This window comes from Vombatus ursinus, unplaced genomic scaffold, assembly GCF_900497805.2.
Source record: "Vombatus ursinus unplaced genomic scaffold, bare-nosed wombat genome assembly UNPS02014798.1, whole genome shotgun sequence".
Classification (NCBI taxonomy): Eukaryota; Metazoa; Chordata; class Mammalia; order Diprotodontia; family Vombatidae; genus Vombatus; species Vombatus ursinus.
In genome coordinates, this window is record NW_020954576.1 from 41631289 (window position 1) to 41647754 (window position 16466).

The 16466-nt window shown below is 38.9% G+C and overlaps 1 protein-coding gene across 2 annotated transcripts in view; it reads left to right on the plus strand.

Annotated features, from left to right (window-relative positions):
• Positions 1-16466, plus strand: part of KCNH1 (potassium voltage-gated channel subfamily H member 1) — a 499689-nt gene that overhangs the window by 20276 nt on the left and 462947 nt on the right. For both annotated transcript variants that reach the window (XM_027871485.1, XM_027871486.1), the window contains exons 2-3: positions 3362-3485; positions 10209-10315. In XM_027871485.1, the coding sequence (XP_027727286.1) occupies positions 3362-3485; positions 10209-10315 (231 nt within the window). The remainder of the gene's footprint in view (positions 1-3361; positions 3486-10208; positions 10316-16466) is intronic.

Sequence of the window (16466 nt, forward strand, 5' to 3'; positions counted from 1 at the left end):
CAACTACCCTAATCCTGACAAAGGTCTCATGAGTTACAAATATCATCTTTCCATGCAGGAATGTAAACAGTTCAACCTTAATAAGTCTCTTAGGATTTTCTCTTTCCTGTTTACCTCTTCATGTTCCACTTGAGTCTTGTATTTGAAAATCAAATTTTCTATTCAACTCTGGTCTTTTCATCAAGAATGCTTGAAAGTCCTCTATTTCACTGAATGACCATTTTTTCCCCTGCAGGATTATACTCAGTTTTGCTGGGTAGGTGATTGTTGGTTGTAATCCTATCTCCTTTGCCCTCTGGAATGTTATATTCCATGCCCTGTGGTCCCTTAATGTAGAAGCAGCTAAATCTTGTGTTACCCTGCTTGTGTTTCCACAGTACTTGAATTGTTTCTTTCTGGCTGCTTGTAATATTTTCTCCTTGACCTGGGAGCTCTGGAATTTGGCTACAATATTCCTAGGAGTTTTCCTTTGGGGATCTCTTTCAGGAGGACATCAGTGGATTCTTTCCATTTCTATTTTGCCTTCTGGTCCTAAAATATCAGGGCAGTTTTCCTTGATAATTTCTTGAAAGATGATGTCTAGGCTCCTTTTTTGATGATGGCTTTCAGATAGTCCAATAATTTTTAAATTCTCTCTCCTGAATCTATTTTCCAGGTCAGTTGTTTTTCCAGTGAGATATTTCACATTGTTTTCTAATTTTTCATTCTTTTGGATTTGTTTTACAGTGTCTTGATTTCTCATAAAGTCACTAGCTTCCAATTGCTGTATTCTAATTTTTAAGGAAGTATTTTCTTCAGTAATCTTTTGGACTTCCTTTTCCATTTGTCCAATTTTGATTTTTAGGGCATTCTTCTCCTCATTGGCTTTTTGGACCTCTTTTGCCATTTGGGTTAGGGTATTTTTAAGGTGTTATTTTCTTCAGCATTTTTTTGGGTCTTCTTTAGCAAGCTGTTAACTTCCTTTTCATGATTTGCATCACTCTCAGTTTTTCCTCTACTTCTCTTACTTGCTTCTCAAAATCCCTTTTGAGCTCTTCCAAGGCCTGGGACTGAATCATATTTTTCTTGGAGGCTTTGGATGTAGGAGTTTTGGCTTTGTTGTCTTCTTCTGGTTGTATGTTTTGATCTTCTTTGTCACCAAAGTAAGATAATAGAGTCTGACTCTTTTTGCACTGCTTACTCATGATCCCGGCCAATTACTTGAGTTTTAAACTCTTTGTTAAGGTAAAAGTCTGCTTCCAATGTGAAGAGTGTACTGTCCCAAGCTTCGGGGGTTTGTACAGCTGTTTTCAGAGCTACTTCTAGGGACCTGTAAATTTTCAGTTCTTCCAAGGTGCTATGGTAAGGGGGGGAGGTGTTTCCTCTCCACAGCAACAACAAGCTCCACCACACCAGTGCTCCTCCTCGCCCCAGGACTGCCCCTCAGAACTGTGATCCAGATCCAAGCACTGGTAAAGCAAGAGATTCCTGCCTCAGCCCTGGCAAAGAGATCCTTGTAATCCCCCTCTGATCAGCCACTGCATTCCCCCTCAGTCTGTGGGCCAGAAACTCAGGAAACAGTCGCTGCCCCGAGGGCATGCTCAGGACTTGTGGCTGAGACCTAGCTCCTCTCTCACCACAGTCACAGATTTTTCCCACTGACCTTCCACGTTGTCTTTGGCGTTCCTGGGTTGAGAAGTCTGGAAACCGCCACAGCTGCCCGCGATTCAGTCCTCTGAGGCCTGCTCCATGGTCGGTGCAGCCTGCGCACCCACACCAAACTGAGTTCCTCTCCCCGCCTGGCGTGATATACCTTTCTGATCAACCACCCAGGTTGTCTTTGGCTGGAAATTTGTTTCACTCTGTCTTTTTGTGGGTTCTGCTGCTTTAGAATTTGTTTAGAGTCATTTTTTTAAGTATTTGGAGGGCTTTGGGAGAGAGCTCAAGACAGTCACTGCTTTCCCTCTGCCATCTTGGCTCCGCCCCGTGGTTAATTCTTGTTTATCTCTGAGTGGGTTATCAACTTTGCAAATTAAACAGGAGAAATTGTAGTTAAAGGAGACCTCAGATACTATCTATTCACTAAACAAACACTTATTAATGTAATTACTACATGCAGGGCATGGGAATTAAAGGAAAAAAACAACAACAACAAAATATTCCCTGCCCTTAAGGAGATTATATTCTGCTGAGTGGATGCAATATTTACACAGATGAGTGAATAAAATTTGAGGAAGGCAGAGGAGAAGAGAACTACTGTTTTGGGGGATCAGGAAAGGCTGGTAATGTTGAAACTGGGTCTTGAAGACAACTAAGGATGCTAATTAAAGGATTTTTTTTAAACCATGTGACCTCCTCAGTTCACTCTGCTTCTGTGACACCCTTTTCGATTGGTTGATCCTTCCATTTTAAGAAAAGTGTCCAGGCCAACCATGTCCTCTTTTGTCTCCAGGCTCCATTTCTGACTCTCTGGACTTTCTCCAATATGCCCTTTCCTCCCTCCCTTCCTCCCTTCCTTCCTCTGCTTTTTAGCTTTCTTTTATGTGTTTCCCCACCCCCTTAGAATGGAAGCTCTTTGAGGGCAGAGACTGTCTTCCTTTCTGCTTATATTTGTTTCCCCAGTGCCTGGCACATAATAAACACTTATAAAATACTTGTTGACTTGTTGAGATGAGGCATTCATTCCAGGCTTTTAGGGCAGTCTCTGTGAAGGTATGAAGGTGGGAATACCTGAAACATGAATACTTTCTACAACATCCTTAGTAAGTGGCAATTCAGCCTCTGCTTGAGCACAGTTTAGTGCTAGGGAACAAATATGTAAATAGAGTCTATATCTACTTGCTAGGTTTAATCCCTGGGACCTAAACCTCCACCTGCCACTCAGCCTGCTTTCCAGCTGCCTGCCCCTGCTTGGGGTGTGCAGACTCATTGTTAGCCCAAGCCAAATTGAATTAGGAAAGCAAATCTGTTACTGCTCCTGGCAAGACATGGAAACTAACATAAAAGGCCAAGAAGAAATAACTTGAGAATTATCTGTTGTTTTGTTGCCTGTATCCCTCTATTAGCATGAACACTGACTATTGTCCTATAGAGATCTCACTGGGTTTCTAGGCAGTTTTAGGAGTCTCTTGACCAGTCACTTAAACTGATTCCCTTTCCTAGTGTCTTTGCAGTCTGAGACAGCTGACACACTGATGGCTTGTATTTACATGGATAGATTTCCTCTTGTTTGTCTCTCCCAAGGCGAGTGCCAGGCTCTCATTCAAAGACACCTTATGGCAGTGGGTTTCAGGGAGTGAGAAGTACCATGACTAGTTGATATCCCATCATTCCTTCACCATATTCCATTTAGACATCTGACTGCGTGTGTTCTCTCCAACAGATACCAACTTTGTGCTGGGCAACGCTCAGATAGTGGACTGGCCCATCGTCTACAGCAATGATGGATTTTGCAAGTTATCAGGATACCACAGGGCGGAAGTTATGCAAAAAAGCAGTACCTGCAGGTAGTTATCTTTGGAATCTTTCTAATTATAGTAATGACCACAATTCATTTCCATAGTACTTTCAGGCTTTCTTCAAGATAAATCTGTATTGCAAAAATCATTCCTATTTTATAGGGATAGAAACAGCCTCAGAGAAGTGAAGAATTTACTAAGGGCCACATAAATAGTAAGCATTAGAGCTGGGAGCCACAACTTCAACTCATCTTTCCTGATTCCAAGGTTCAGGGTTTTCCCTGCTATTCCATGCTGCCTTTTTTGCCCCCAGTAATCTCTCATGAAGTTCTGAAGAAAAATAAACAAAACAAATGATAACAGTGTTTGAAATTGTTATTGGCAACATTTATCAATCCACCAATGGAGAGATGTGAAAGCCAGAAAAAAAAATTGAAAAATGAAAAATAAAGTTTTCTCCTTTCTCTCCTACTCCTTGAAATACATTATTTTCCCTCTAAAAGTTACAAAGAATTAGATCCTGATTTTTAAAGAATGATTAAGGCAACATGGTCATATGATATTACTCATTCTTTGCTTTCCTAAGATGAATTTTAAAATATATGCAGCAGGAAGGCTCATCACCTCTCACCTGGATTATTATAGTAGCTTCCTATTTGGTGTCCCAGGTTCCAGGCTTTGCTCTCCCTAATCCATCCTCCACTTAGCTGGCAAATTGATACTGCTAAAGCATAGGTCTAACCATGTCACTCTCCTGCTCAGGAAGTTCCAGTGGACCCTTGTTGCCTTTAGCATAAAATAAAAACTCCTCTGTTTGGCTTTTAAAGCCTTCACCACCTGTGTCTCCCTATCTTTCTAGGCTTATTGGACAATACTCTCCATGTATTCTTGTGTTCAAGCCAAAATGGCTGGTGTGCTCTTCCCTAAACATGACATTCCATCTCCCATCTCCACATCTTTGTACAGCTGTACCTTATGTCAAGAATGTATCCCTGCCTCACCTTTACCTCATAGAATCCTTAGCTTTCAAATGTTTCAGAACAGAAAATACATTTAGTTGTTAGAGGCAGGAATGGAGGGTGGGTCATTTCAAAATATAGTCTTCTTACAATGTGGAAGAAAGCCTTTGAGTAATACAAGTTATGATTCCTCTAGCTCCTTCTTCTTCAGAATCTTCATCTTCTCCAGTATGTGAAATAAATAAATGGATCTATGTTTGGAAACACTTAGATGAAATAAGAAGATAATAACACTTGTCCCCATCCACCTTCTTCCCGGTGTTATGAGGATCAGATGAGATAATAATTGTAAAGCATTTAGCACAGTGCCCGGCACATAGTAGGTGATATAAATGTTAGCTATTATTAATATCATCATCATAGTAAAATTTTTATTTGAATAAGTGGGTGAAGATTATGAAAATCTATGATCAGACAGGGGCAGCTGGTGAAGTGGATAGAGTGCAAGGCCTGGAGTTAGGAAGATGCATTTTCTTGAGTTCAAATATGACCTCAGATACTTATTAGCTGTGTGACTCTGGCAAATCATTTGATACTGTTTGCCTCAGTTTCCTCATCTGTAAAGTGAACTGGAGAAGGAAGTGGCAAACCACTCCAGTATCTTTGCCAAGAAAGCCCCAAATGGGGTCACGAAGAGTCAGACGTAACTGAACAACAACAGTAGCACAGGATCAGGAACAGAAACTGCTGATAGAACTCATAAAAACAAGACTGATTACACTAAATTCCATTCAACAAAAGTTGTATTCTATTTGTCTTTTTTCTTTATTCTTTTCCTCCTGAATTTTTTTTTCTGAAAATGAGCTTTTTTTTGTATAAACTTTACCATCAGTTTGACTTGAGGAATGTTACCTCCTAGTAAAATAGTGTCTTTGTTTTTACTTAATGTTGATGATAGTTTTATGTTTCCAAGTATTAGCCTACTTATAAATGGTCAAAAATGATAAGATGCTAAATTTCCTGAAATTCAGTAGTTGATATTCTGCTTATAACAAAAATAGGAACCATTTACAATTGATTGATTTTAACCTATTCTTTGAACAAACTACATTTTTCAATATATTAAAGAAAATTTATGAGTGTAACAAGATAAACATCATACATAATACATTTTTATATTGATAAGCTAATAAAGTGATTTTAGATCTGTAAAGGGCACTTTTTAAAAGCTTTACATATAGAGTGAAGAAATAGAGCCAACAGAACAATATACAAAATGACTATGATGTTATAAATGAAGTTGTCATGGAGAGGCAATGAAATTCTGGTTAATTACAGAACCATACTCTCAAAATCAAAAGACATATTCTCTGTTTGGTTAATAATGTTTTTCTGGCAATGGGCTTTGTAAGGGATTTGTTTAGTATATGTTGAAAGATATCACCTGTGTTGAAACAGTGTACCATTAAGAATTTTTAAAACAAAAAAATTTAAGTATTTTTACATTTTTTTGGGTGAAATTCTCATTTTCACCCAATGACTAGTAAAAACTTTTTTCAGGTCTTCCAACTGTTTATAAATCATCTATTCCTAGCATGTACAAAGCCCCAATTTCCCTTTCCTGCTTTATTTCCTCAATACTGCTCCCCTCCTCAGGCAATGGGAACAAAACTGGAGAGCTACTGAGTTAACAAAAGTTTTCTGACTTTTAAAGAACCACAGAATCAATCAGTTAATAAACATTTATTAAGCACGTCCTAGGTGCCAGGCACAGTACAAAGTGCTGCAATGATATTGTTCAAAGAAGGCATAGAGATTATTCAGTCCAATGGCTTTATTTTATGGATGAGGAAACAGAGTCCTAGATAGTGGAAGCAACTTGCCCAAGGTCAAGGTGCTAGTTAGTAGCATCATATTCATAAGAATCTCAGTCTCTGATTCCCTATCTAATTCTCAGGCTACTGATCTACACTGTTAATCATTGTGGAGGACTCAAATGATTAGCACTATGGGAATTCAGGGCAAGAAAACTTCAAGGAGCGGATGTCTACTGAATAATTTTGGAGAAGGGGAACAACATATTTTTCCCCAAACTCCCATCCACCAACACACATTCATTAAGTGCTTACTATGTGCCAGGCATTGAGCTAAACTTTACAGATAGAAAGAAAAAGTAAAAATAATCCCTGCCTCCCAAGGAACTTATATCCTAAAAAGGGGAAAAACACGTATGTGTATGGTTACATACAATATATAAACATTAAATAAATATTTCCCTTAGTGGAAAAGACACTAGCAGTTGGGGGGAAGTGGGACAAGAAAAGTTTTCCTGCTGAAGGTAAGAATTAAGCTCAGTCTTGAAAGTTTCTAAGAAGCTTAGGTGAGAAGAAAGAACATTCTATGCGCAAGGGACAGCTAGGAGAAGGCATAGAGACAGGAGATAGAGAGTCACAGATTAGGAAGAGCAAGTTGGACAGTATGGCTGGATTGTAGAATATGATTAGGGGAATAACATATGGAAGACTGGAAAGAAAGAAAGGAGCCACACTGGGAGATCTTTCAGTGCCAATCAATGACTTTATGTTTGATCCTAGAAACAATATGGAACCTCTGGAATTTATTGAGCAGAGATGATACAGTCAGACATGCAGCTGGAGGTAAAGTGACTTGCCTCCAGGATAACACAGCTAGCAGTTGTCTAAGGTTAGATTTGAACTCATGTTCTCCTGACTAGTGCCATCACTCTAAACAGAGTGCCACCTAATATCCTCATTACTAGTACTATTAGTAGCATTCCAACACCTAAAGAGAGATCATTAAACTCAACTGACGTTAGCAAAGTTTCTACCTTCCATGATATGCTCTGTGTTGAGGGTAGCTCTAGGCCCCTTGAAGAATATGGCAGGAGTTCTTTCAAGAGCTGTAGCACTAGCAGCTCAGAGATCCTTTTCCCACTTCTTAATCTGACATCCAGCTAAGTGGGAAATTACCGTACCTACAAGGCACCTAAAACAATACCATGACCTGATACAGTATAGAGAAAATTGATAAAGTAGGGAATGAATTCATCTTATTTTATTTGCCAATTCATTGTTATGGAATTTTGAGTTCCCTTTATGGAATTTTAAGAAGTATCTTGGTAGCATGCACACACACACACACACACACACACACACACACACACACACACACACTTCAGTTTGTTGGAGACCACTTGCCCAGCAGCCATCTGAAACTCAGCCAGAAACCAGGAAGTGACCAGTAGCTCTGAGGAGCCAAAACAGATGTCACAGAATACCTGTAATAAAACTCATGCCTTTTATTCATAGGAGGACTCTCACTCAGAGTCCGTTTATTCTTATTTAACTACCATTTTAACAAGCTCTATTATGTGGTTTCCTAGCCATGCAAATTGGAGAAGTTTCCATTAGAAGGACATTGGCATGATTGAGAAATAATAGTTGATAGTCTTATAGCAAAGGGGGAGAAAAACTGCTCTGTGACAATACTATTACAGGTGCCCTGTAAGTATAGTAGTAAAAAAAATAAGAATAAGATCTCAAAAAAGTTTTAATATCATATGTCTTTGGTTTAATTATTATCTTCATTCAGATATTGCCAAAATTTTCTACATCTAACTTTAATCTCTTCCCTGAACTCTATTTCTATGTCTTCAACTGCCTATTTAAATCGATGTCCCACGAGGCATTTCAAACTCACTATGTCCCAAACTGAAGTTATTGTATTTCCCTCAGAACCCACCCCTTTCCTGAAATCCTCTATTTCTGTCAAGGACAACACCATCCTTCCAGTGGGTGGCATCCTTCACTCTTTACTTCCAATCAGTAGCCAAATCTTTTGATTTCTACCTTCCACATCTTCCCACTTAGTCAATAAACATTTATTAAGCACCTACTATGTAGCTGGCACTGTGCTAAGTATTAGAGATAGAAAGAAAAGTAAAAGACAGTCCCTGCTCTCAAGGAACTCACAGTCTAATGAGTTCATGCTCTAATCACCTCCATCAGGACTACTGCAATAGTCTTGGCTTTTTTGCCTCAAGTGTGTCTCCTCTACAATCAATCTTCTGGACAGTTGCTAAAGTGGTTTTCCTAAAGTTTGGATCTGATAGTCACTCCCCAATTCAGCAAACTCCAGTGACTCTTAATTATCTGTGAAATTATGTTTTATTTTAAGTTCCTATGTTTGGCTTTTCAAGCCTTTTATAGCCTGGTATCAACCTACCTTTACAAATTTATACTTAGCACAGTGCTTGGTACATAGTAAGTTCATAATGAATTCTTATTGACTGACTTCTAGCTTATCCCACTTCATACACAGTATGGTCTAGTCCAGGAGTGGGGAACTTGTGTCCCTGAAGCCACATGTGGCCTTCTAGATCCTTAAGTATGCCTTTTTTACTGAATCCAAATTTTGAACTATAAAATTTGGATTTAGTCAAAAGGCTGCACGTAAGGTTTCCCATCTCTGGTCTAGTCAAACTGACCTTCTTGCTATTTCTCACACATATTACTTCATCTCCCATCTCGATGACTTTGTACTGGGTATTTCCCATGCCTACAATGGACTCACCTCTGCCTTTTAGAATTCTTTTTTTTTTTTTTTTTAAATTCTGCTCAAGGAGCACCTTCTACATGAGGCCTTTGCCAATGCTCCCCTCTCCCAGTAACTAGTGCCTTCCCCTACAGACTTGCCTTTATTGTGTATACATACTGTATATACATGCTTATTAGATGCATATCTCTCCCAATAGAATATTAGCTTCTTGGTGGGAAGAGCTGTTTCTTTTTGTTTTTTCTTTGTATTCTCTAGTTCTAAGCACAATGCCTGGCACACAGTCAGATCTTAATAGATGCTCATTGATTGCTTTGATTAAACAAGTTCAGTAGTCTGGGGCCACTTGGTTAGTAGCTGGGCAAATTGCTTCAATCACCCCTTAGAGTATAGCTATATTACAGCACAATAATTGATATTGTTTTGTTTTGTGGTCATTTGAGTATGTGTCAAATCTCTTTCCTGAACTCTGAATATCATGAGGGCAAAGAGGATGTCTTACTCAAACTTTGTATTTTCCCCAAGACCCAGCACAGAGCTTTGCAGTCATTCATTCAGTCAGCAAATGGTAGGTGCATCCTCAAAAGTGTGGAACTTTTACTCTTCAAAATAATGACTCTGAGTTAAATTCTATGGTGTATTCTCTGTAGGAGAGATCAGAGAAGGTGTCACATTAGGGAAAATACTTATTCAGAAGACCTGGTTTCAAGTCTTGCTTCTTTTACTTACATATTAGTTATATGATCTTGGACAACCTCAGTTTCCTTTTCTGTGAAGGGGGCAAGGGGTACTATTTGTACTGTCTGTCTCATGGAGTGAATCTGAAAGCCTGTGCCTCTGATTTTCTGTTCACATTCTAACTTTGTGCATTCAAACTCATTTTGGTTTGACTACCTCTCCAAGGTCTCCAAGAAGTCTCCTTGGCCTCTAAGGTTTTGGTCAAGATGCAAAATAGGAAATTATTTCCTTTAACTTATATTTTCAAATGGTATATTCAGCTTAATTGAGTGAGTAATTATAGTACAACATAGCCAACAGGTCTTAGGATATGTTCAAAGATACAAATAGTGTTAGAAAAGAATAATAGGTATCTACTAATAGAAAGTAGTCTTGAGAGTAAAGGATTTTTCTTTCTTTGCATTTGTAGCCCCAGAACCTAGCATAATGACCATATTTGGTAAGTTTTTGTCGGGTTGAGCAGGAGTGTTTTAATTTGGACTTGTTGATTGATTTACAGTTTTATGTATGGGGAGCTGACAGACAAAGATACAATTGAGAAGGTGCGGCAGACGTTTGAGAATTATGAAATGAACTCTTTTGAAATCCTGATGTACAAAAAGAACAGTGAGTATTCTGGCTATTTTGATTGGTTATGTTAAATGGCTGGGGTGAATCGTTTAATGGCTCCCAGTGGAAGGGGTTGTTCCATCTGAAGTCCATGCAGATATACATACATAGAAAATGAACCTTTATGATCAGCAAACCCAAGAAACCTAGGTCATGAAGGTTTAATATCGCATTGCCATTTAATTTCATCCAGTCTTCGCAACAGTACAATTGCTATTTTTATTCTTCCCTTCTTTCAGCTAAGGGGCATCCTCAGTTTCCAATTAACAGACTGTCATTATAGTTAAAAGTTGCTCTGGGTTTCTTCACCAGGATGTTCTGTTTCATACACATATGCTAGGCTAGATTGGCAGGCAGCTTTCCACCATCCCTCCATAATTGAGTTTTATTCAATGAATTCATAGCTTCCCAAGCTCTGTTGGTGTAGAACTTCTATTTCTTTTAGTAGGTGAGTTTTTCTTTTTTTCTGGTCTCTCTGGCTGACCCCATTTGCCCTTGGGAAACTAGACTGCCAGCAGTGGACTATTAATTTGCATTGTTCTTTGGTGCCTATATATTTCTCATTCATTTCTTGACTTCTGCAACTGATGCTAATGAAATATCTCGGTCAATAACCATATATAAGTACAGGATTTTTTTCATTCCAAGAGGACATTCAACATTCAGTGGTTCTTATTCCTAATAATAAATAAGATAGCAATGGCATTTTAAAATGAATTTTGCAGTATGCTTGGGTCTTTGATAGACATATTGGAAGGTGGGACAGTGGGTCCTCTGAGGAACGCCAAGTTGTTGTGTTTCTTTTTCCCCAAACTACTTTACACCAAGAATCAATGCTCCTTCCAGGCAAGGCTGGTAGGTCGTTGTTTCAATAAAACATGTCCAGGGCTGCTCAGGTGGAACATGATTGACAAGCCTTTATCCCAGGGAGTGCAGGTTTGAGTGACAGATACCTTCTTGCTCTGAATGGAAAGGCAGTATATTGAATGATTTTATCCTGAAAGGAATTAGAGTCCTCATCTTTTCTGGAGCCTTGATGTAAACATCTGAAGGGGGTGTTCCATCTGAAGTCCATGTGGATATATACATGGAAAATTAACCTTTATAGTCAACAAACTCAAGAAATCTAAGATTTAAATATCACGCTGCTATTTAATTTTACTCAATCTTTACAAACTGAGCTTTCACTACTAATCTAGGTCAGCTGTCTCACCAGTGCATGCTGTTGACAACAAGAGGAATTTTGTAAAGGAAATATGGTTGGTTTGGTACATGGCCATCCCCACCGAGGGAAACACAACTGAAAGCATACATCTTGTGGATGGCAGGATAAGAGAAGAGTTATCATCTATGTAAAGAGTACATTGGTACAAAAACCATTTTCCATTAGATAAGTGGTCAAAAGATATGAATAAGAACTTGTTCAAATAAGTCCAAACTTTTAATAAACATGGGAAAGAATGCTTCACACCACTAATTAAAAGATAAATGCAAATTACAACAATCTGAGGTTCCATTTTACACCTAGCAAATTGACAAAGATGATTGAAAATGAGAATAGCCAAAGTTGAAGGGGTTGGGAGAAGAGAGATATACTAGAATATTGTTGCTGAAGCTGCAAATCAGTGGGAAGCAATTTGGAATTATGCAAATATAGTGACTAAAATATCCACACCCTTGAACCAGGGATTCCACTACTGGGCAAATGCCTCAAGATATTTGTTAAGGAGAAATTTCCTGTATTCAACAAAATAGGTATAGCAGCACTTTTGGCGGTAGCAAAGAATTGGAAACAAAGTAGATGATCATCAATTGTCAAATGGCTTAACAGGTTGTGGTTCATAAATGCAATGGAATATTATTGTGCTATAAGAAATAATGAACATGTTGAATACAAAGAAGCATGGAAAGACTTATATGACCTGATGCAGAATGAAGTGAGCAGAACCAGAAAATAACATACTTGATGACAACAATGTGAATGAAAAGAAAAACCACCACAAAACCACTGAAAATAAATATCACAGAATTACAAAGAACAATCATGGCCCCAAAGAAGACATAAAATGACACCTCCCTCTATGTCTTCCTCTTTTTCTTTTTTTTTCTTTAAAAATTTTCTTTGTTATATATGGAATGGCTCATGGAGTGGGGAGAGGAAAGAATATTGGAAGAAATCTAGGCAATGTAAAGCAAAAGATATCTATAAAATTTTATTTTTTAAAAAAGTACATTGGTTACCTACTAATGCATTAGTCCTTAATGTCTAGGGAATACATAGAGTGAGGATGACATGGCTCTTACCTTTGAGGAGGCAGCATGGTACAATGGAAAGAATATCTTCTATGAAGTTAAAGGATCTAGGTTCAGATCTTGCCTTAGATACTTCCTCTGTGACCTCGGGCCAATTAGTTAATCTACCTGGGTCCTGGGCCTCAGTTATCTTAACTGCAAAATGAGGGAGTTGAACTAGATGGCCCCTGAGGCCTCATACCTATTGATCTGTGATCTCATGTTCCTATAGTTCAAGGAGCTCATAGCTACTATAATAGGAGAGGCAAGACATAAGCACGGAATAGTAATGCTCGGTGGTGTACCGTTGTTCAGTTGCATGATATGGACATGAAGGGGAAGGGGAGAAAAATTTGAGTCTGAACTCAGCCTCACATATTTACCTGATTAATATTTTATCCTTCCTGGTTTTCACAGAGGTGAGGCTTGGTCAAATAGGAATGATTTTCTTCTTTTATTGTTGTCCAATTGTTTTTCAGTCGTGTCTGACTCTTTGTGACCCCGTTTGAGGTTTTCTTGGCAAAGATACTGGAGCAATTTTCCATTTCCTTCTCCCCCATTTTACAGCTGAAGAAGTGAGGCAAACAGGGTTAAGTGACTTGCTCAGGGTAACACAACTAGTAAGTGTCTGAGGCCAGACTTGAACTCAGGAAGATGAGTCTTCCTGACTGCAGACCTGACACTCTATCCACTGAACCACCTAGCCAGGGTCCATTGATGGTATAAAGCTGCAAATGGCTAATGCTAGAACTTGTGAAGATCAGTTGCCAAGGTCTCATCAGTAAACATCATCAAACTCGGCTCAATTCAGCAAATAATAGATGCCTACTGTGTATTCAGTCAGCTAATAAGCATTTATTATTATGCCTACTATATGCCAGGCACTGTGCTTAGAGTTATGGATACCAAAAAAAAAAAAAGGAAGCAAAACAGATTCCCTACTCTCAAGAAGCTCACAGTTTAATGGGGGAGACAATATGAGAACAGCTCTGTACAAACAAGAGCTATACAAGATAAACTGGAGATATTCAACAGAGGGAAGGCTCTAGACTTCAGGGGGATCAGGAAAGACTTCTCCAGAAATAGGGGATTTTAGCTGGGACTTGAAGGAAGCCAGGACTTTGGAAAGAATAAAAGTCAACCTGGCATGGTCCTTTGCTCTCATGGAGTTTCTAAGATGGTAGTATCCCATCCATTAGACACACAGTGTAATGTAGTGGAATAGTTTGGCTTTAGATTCAAAGGACCTGGGTTTGAACCCCAGCTTTATTACTATTATGATGACACTGAGGACAGGATAGCACTACCTGCTTTCATGGTGGCACCAGGCTCAAGGGCATACATTTGCAAATATACTCCTGACGTGAATAAATGAATTAAAAAAAACCCAACACATCTGTCAAGCATTTAATATGTACTAGGAACCGTGCTAACTCCTAGGGGTACAAATACAACTATGGAAGGCAGTTCCTGCCCTCAAAGGTATTTACATTATGATGGAAGATAATATGTATTAGGAAGTTGTCACCAGGAAGAAGAATTTTGGACAGGAAAGTGAAAGTAGTTAAGAGACTTGCCCAAGGTTATATTTGGCACAACTAAACCATTCCCAGGTCACCAGCCTGATTCCTTAGTCTGTCCACGTACAAGTTTACCTTTTTCCTCCCCTACCTGATGAATCCACTAAAATCCTCCCTCCTCCCTTCTCCCCACTTCATGTTTGGACCTGTAGAAATTGTCCCCCACTAGCTCTTCCCAAGGGCCAGTGAGCTATAAATTATTTGTAACTCTCTTGTTATTGAACATTGGCCTGGACTCTGAGTCTTGGTATACAAAGAGTCACGTGAAAAGGACTTGGATGGGTGGGAGATTGGTAGAGAAAATGGAAAATTCGTGCTGCCTCTTGCGTACTTGAAATCGAGCTTCCTGCTTGTCGGGACTTTGTGACTGATGGAAACTCAAAGTCAAGTCTTACAACTTCAATTCTGCCTGACCTAATGGGTGAATAAAAAAAGCAGTGGTGCTAAAGTAAGGACTAAAGCTCACAGGATGATCAATATGCTGAGTCTAACTCAGTGAGCACTCTTATCTTTTCACCTGTAGAAGGGACATCGTTCGTAGCAGCAGCTTTTTTTCATCAACCAAGTTTTCAGATGCATTACTTTCCCTTAGTTTGAGCATCAATCTTCCTTTAAAGGGGTGTGATTAATCTTTTGTCCTTTGTCTGGAACATTTGGAAGATTGTGTTTCCTTTTTGTTTTTCCCTCCCAACTAGCCATTTGGAGAGGGAGATAGACAGGAATGTCTCCTCTTCCCTAAGATTCTTCCTTGGGGCAGCTAGGTGGTGCAGTGGATAGAATCCCGGCCCTGGAGTCAGGAGGACCTGAGTTCAAATCCAGCCTCAGACACTTGACACTTACTAGCTGTGTGACCCTGGGCAAGTCACTTAACCCCAATTGCCTAAAAATAAAAAAAGATTCTTCCTTGGTGGGAAATGGCTAGTCAAGAAGGAAGGAGTATTTGAAATAGTGAATCAAACTATTGAGAACAGCATTTAATTCAGATCAAATCAGCAAGCAGTTTGAGTTTGTCAGGGTGCAGTTGATGAAGATAAGATTGAACATGCTATAAAGCGGTAAGAGTTGAAGAGTAACATATTTCCCCTCAATATAAGCTAATATTTCCTAAGAAATAGTTATTCCAAAGAGCTTTTCTCTCCATTAATTATTTCTTATTTATCCTGTATATAGCTTGCTTTGTTTATATGTGTTTGATTGTTGTCTCCGCCATTAGATTGTAAGCTACTTGAAGGCAGGGACTGTCTTTTGCCTCTTTTTGTGTCTCCATTGATTAACACAATAGCCATTTCCCACCAAGGAAGAATCTTAAGGAAGGGGAGACTATTCCTGTTATCTCTGTCCCCCTTACCTTCTTTTCTTTGACAGTCCTACCCCTCTTTAATTGGTTTGAATCCACAGAGCAGCTTCTGTTCATCTTTCTTCCTGCTTTGGAGCTATTGGCAACCCAATCACACTTGGTCAGTCGTCTGTTTTTGAGATTAAGGATGTTTGGTCTGTGGAGAAGGTTGTTTTGTTTTCGTGGGGTGTGGAGGCAGAGCTAGGACAGAAGAGGGCAGGGAAGGAAAGGCATTTTCTGAGGTGCAATGCCATCTTGTTGCCTAATGCTGATGAGAGGCTGAATAGCTTACGGAGGTTCTAATGAAGCCAACATGCCATTAGGCATTGGGTGCTGAGTTTTTCTTGTCTCATTTATTACTCATTTATGGTTAGATTTACTCATTTAGGTTATGGTTTAATATAGAAATGAACCATTGAAAATTTTTCTGCTTGCTTTTTCTTTTCATTTTTAAAGATGAATTCCTTCTTTTTCTGATTTTTGAGATGGGACATAAAAGACAGTTCTGTATGTGTAGACCAGTCAAGTCCTCTTTACTTTTTTATGAGAACTACAGCAGGTTTTAGTGTGAAACAGTGGCAGAGCATGCTGGGAACTGGTTGTAAATTAGGAGTTGATTCAAAACTTTCAGGTAACTGCTAAATCTCACTGGTTAATAATACTGAACTGGAGTTAAACTTAGTCAAACCATTAATGTAGCCAAAGCTCTGAGTTTTCTCTAAGATCTCAAAACTTAAACTTGTATATTTATCTCCCAAATAACTGTACCACTGGAAGGAGCTGGAGCACTGCTATTCTAAAGCAATCCAGCAGCCATGTTTTAGAAAATTAGATACAATTTTTATAGCAAATTTTTCTTCCTGATTTTTACTCAGGGCAATATTACAATAACATTTTCCTATGAATATATACTTGCTGAGCAGTGGGGAAGAGTCAGCAT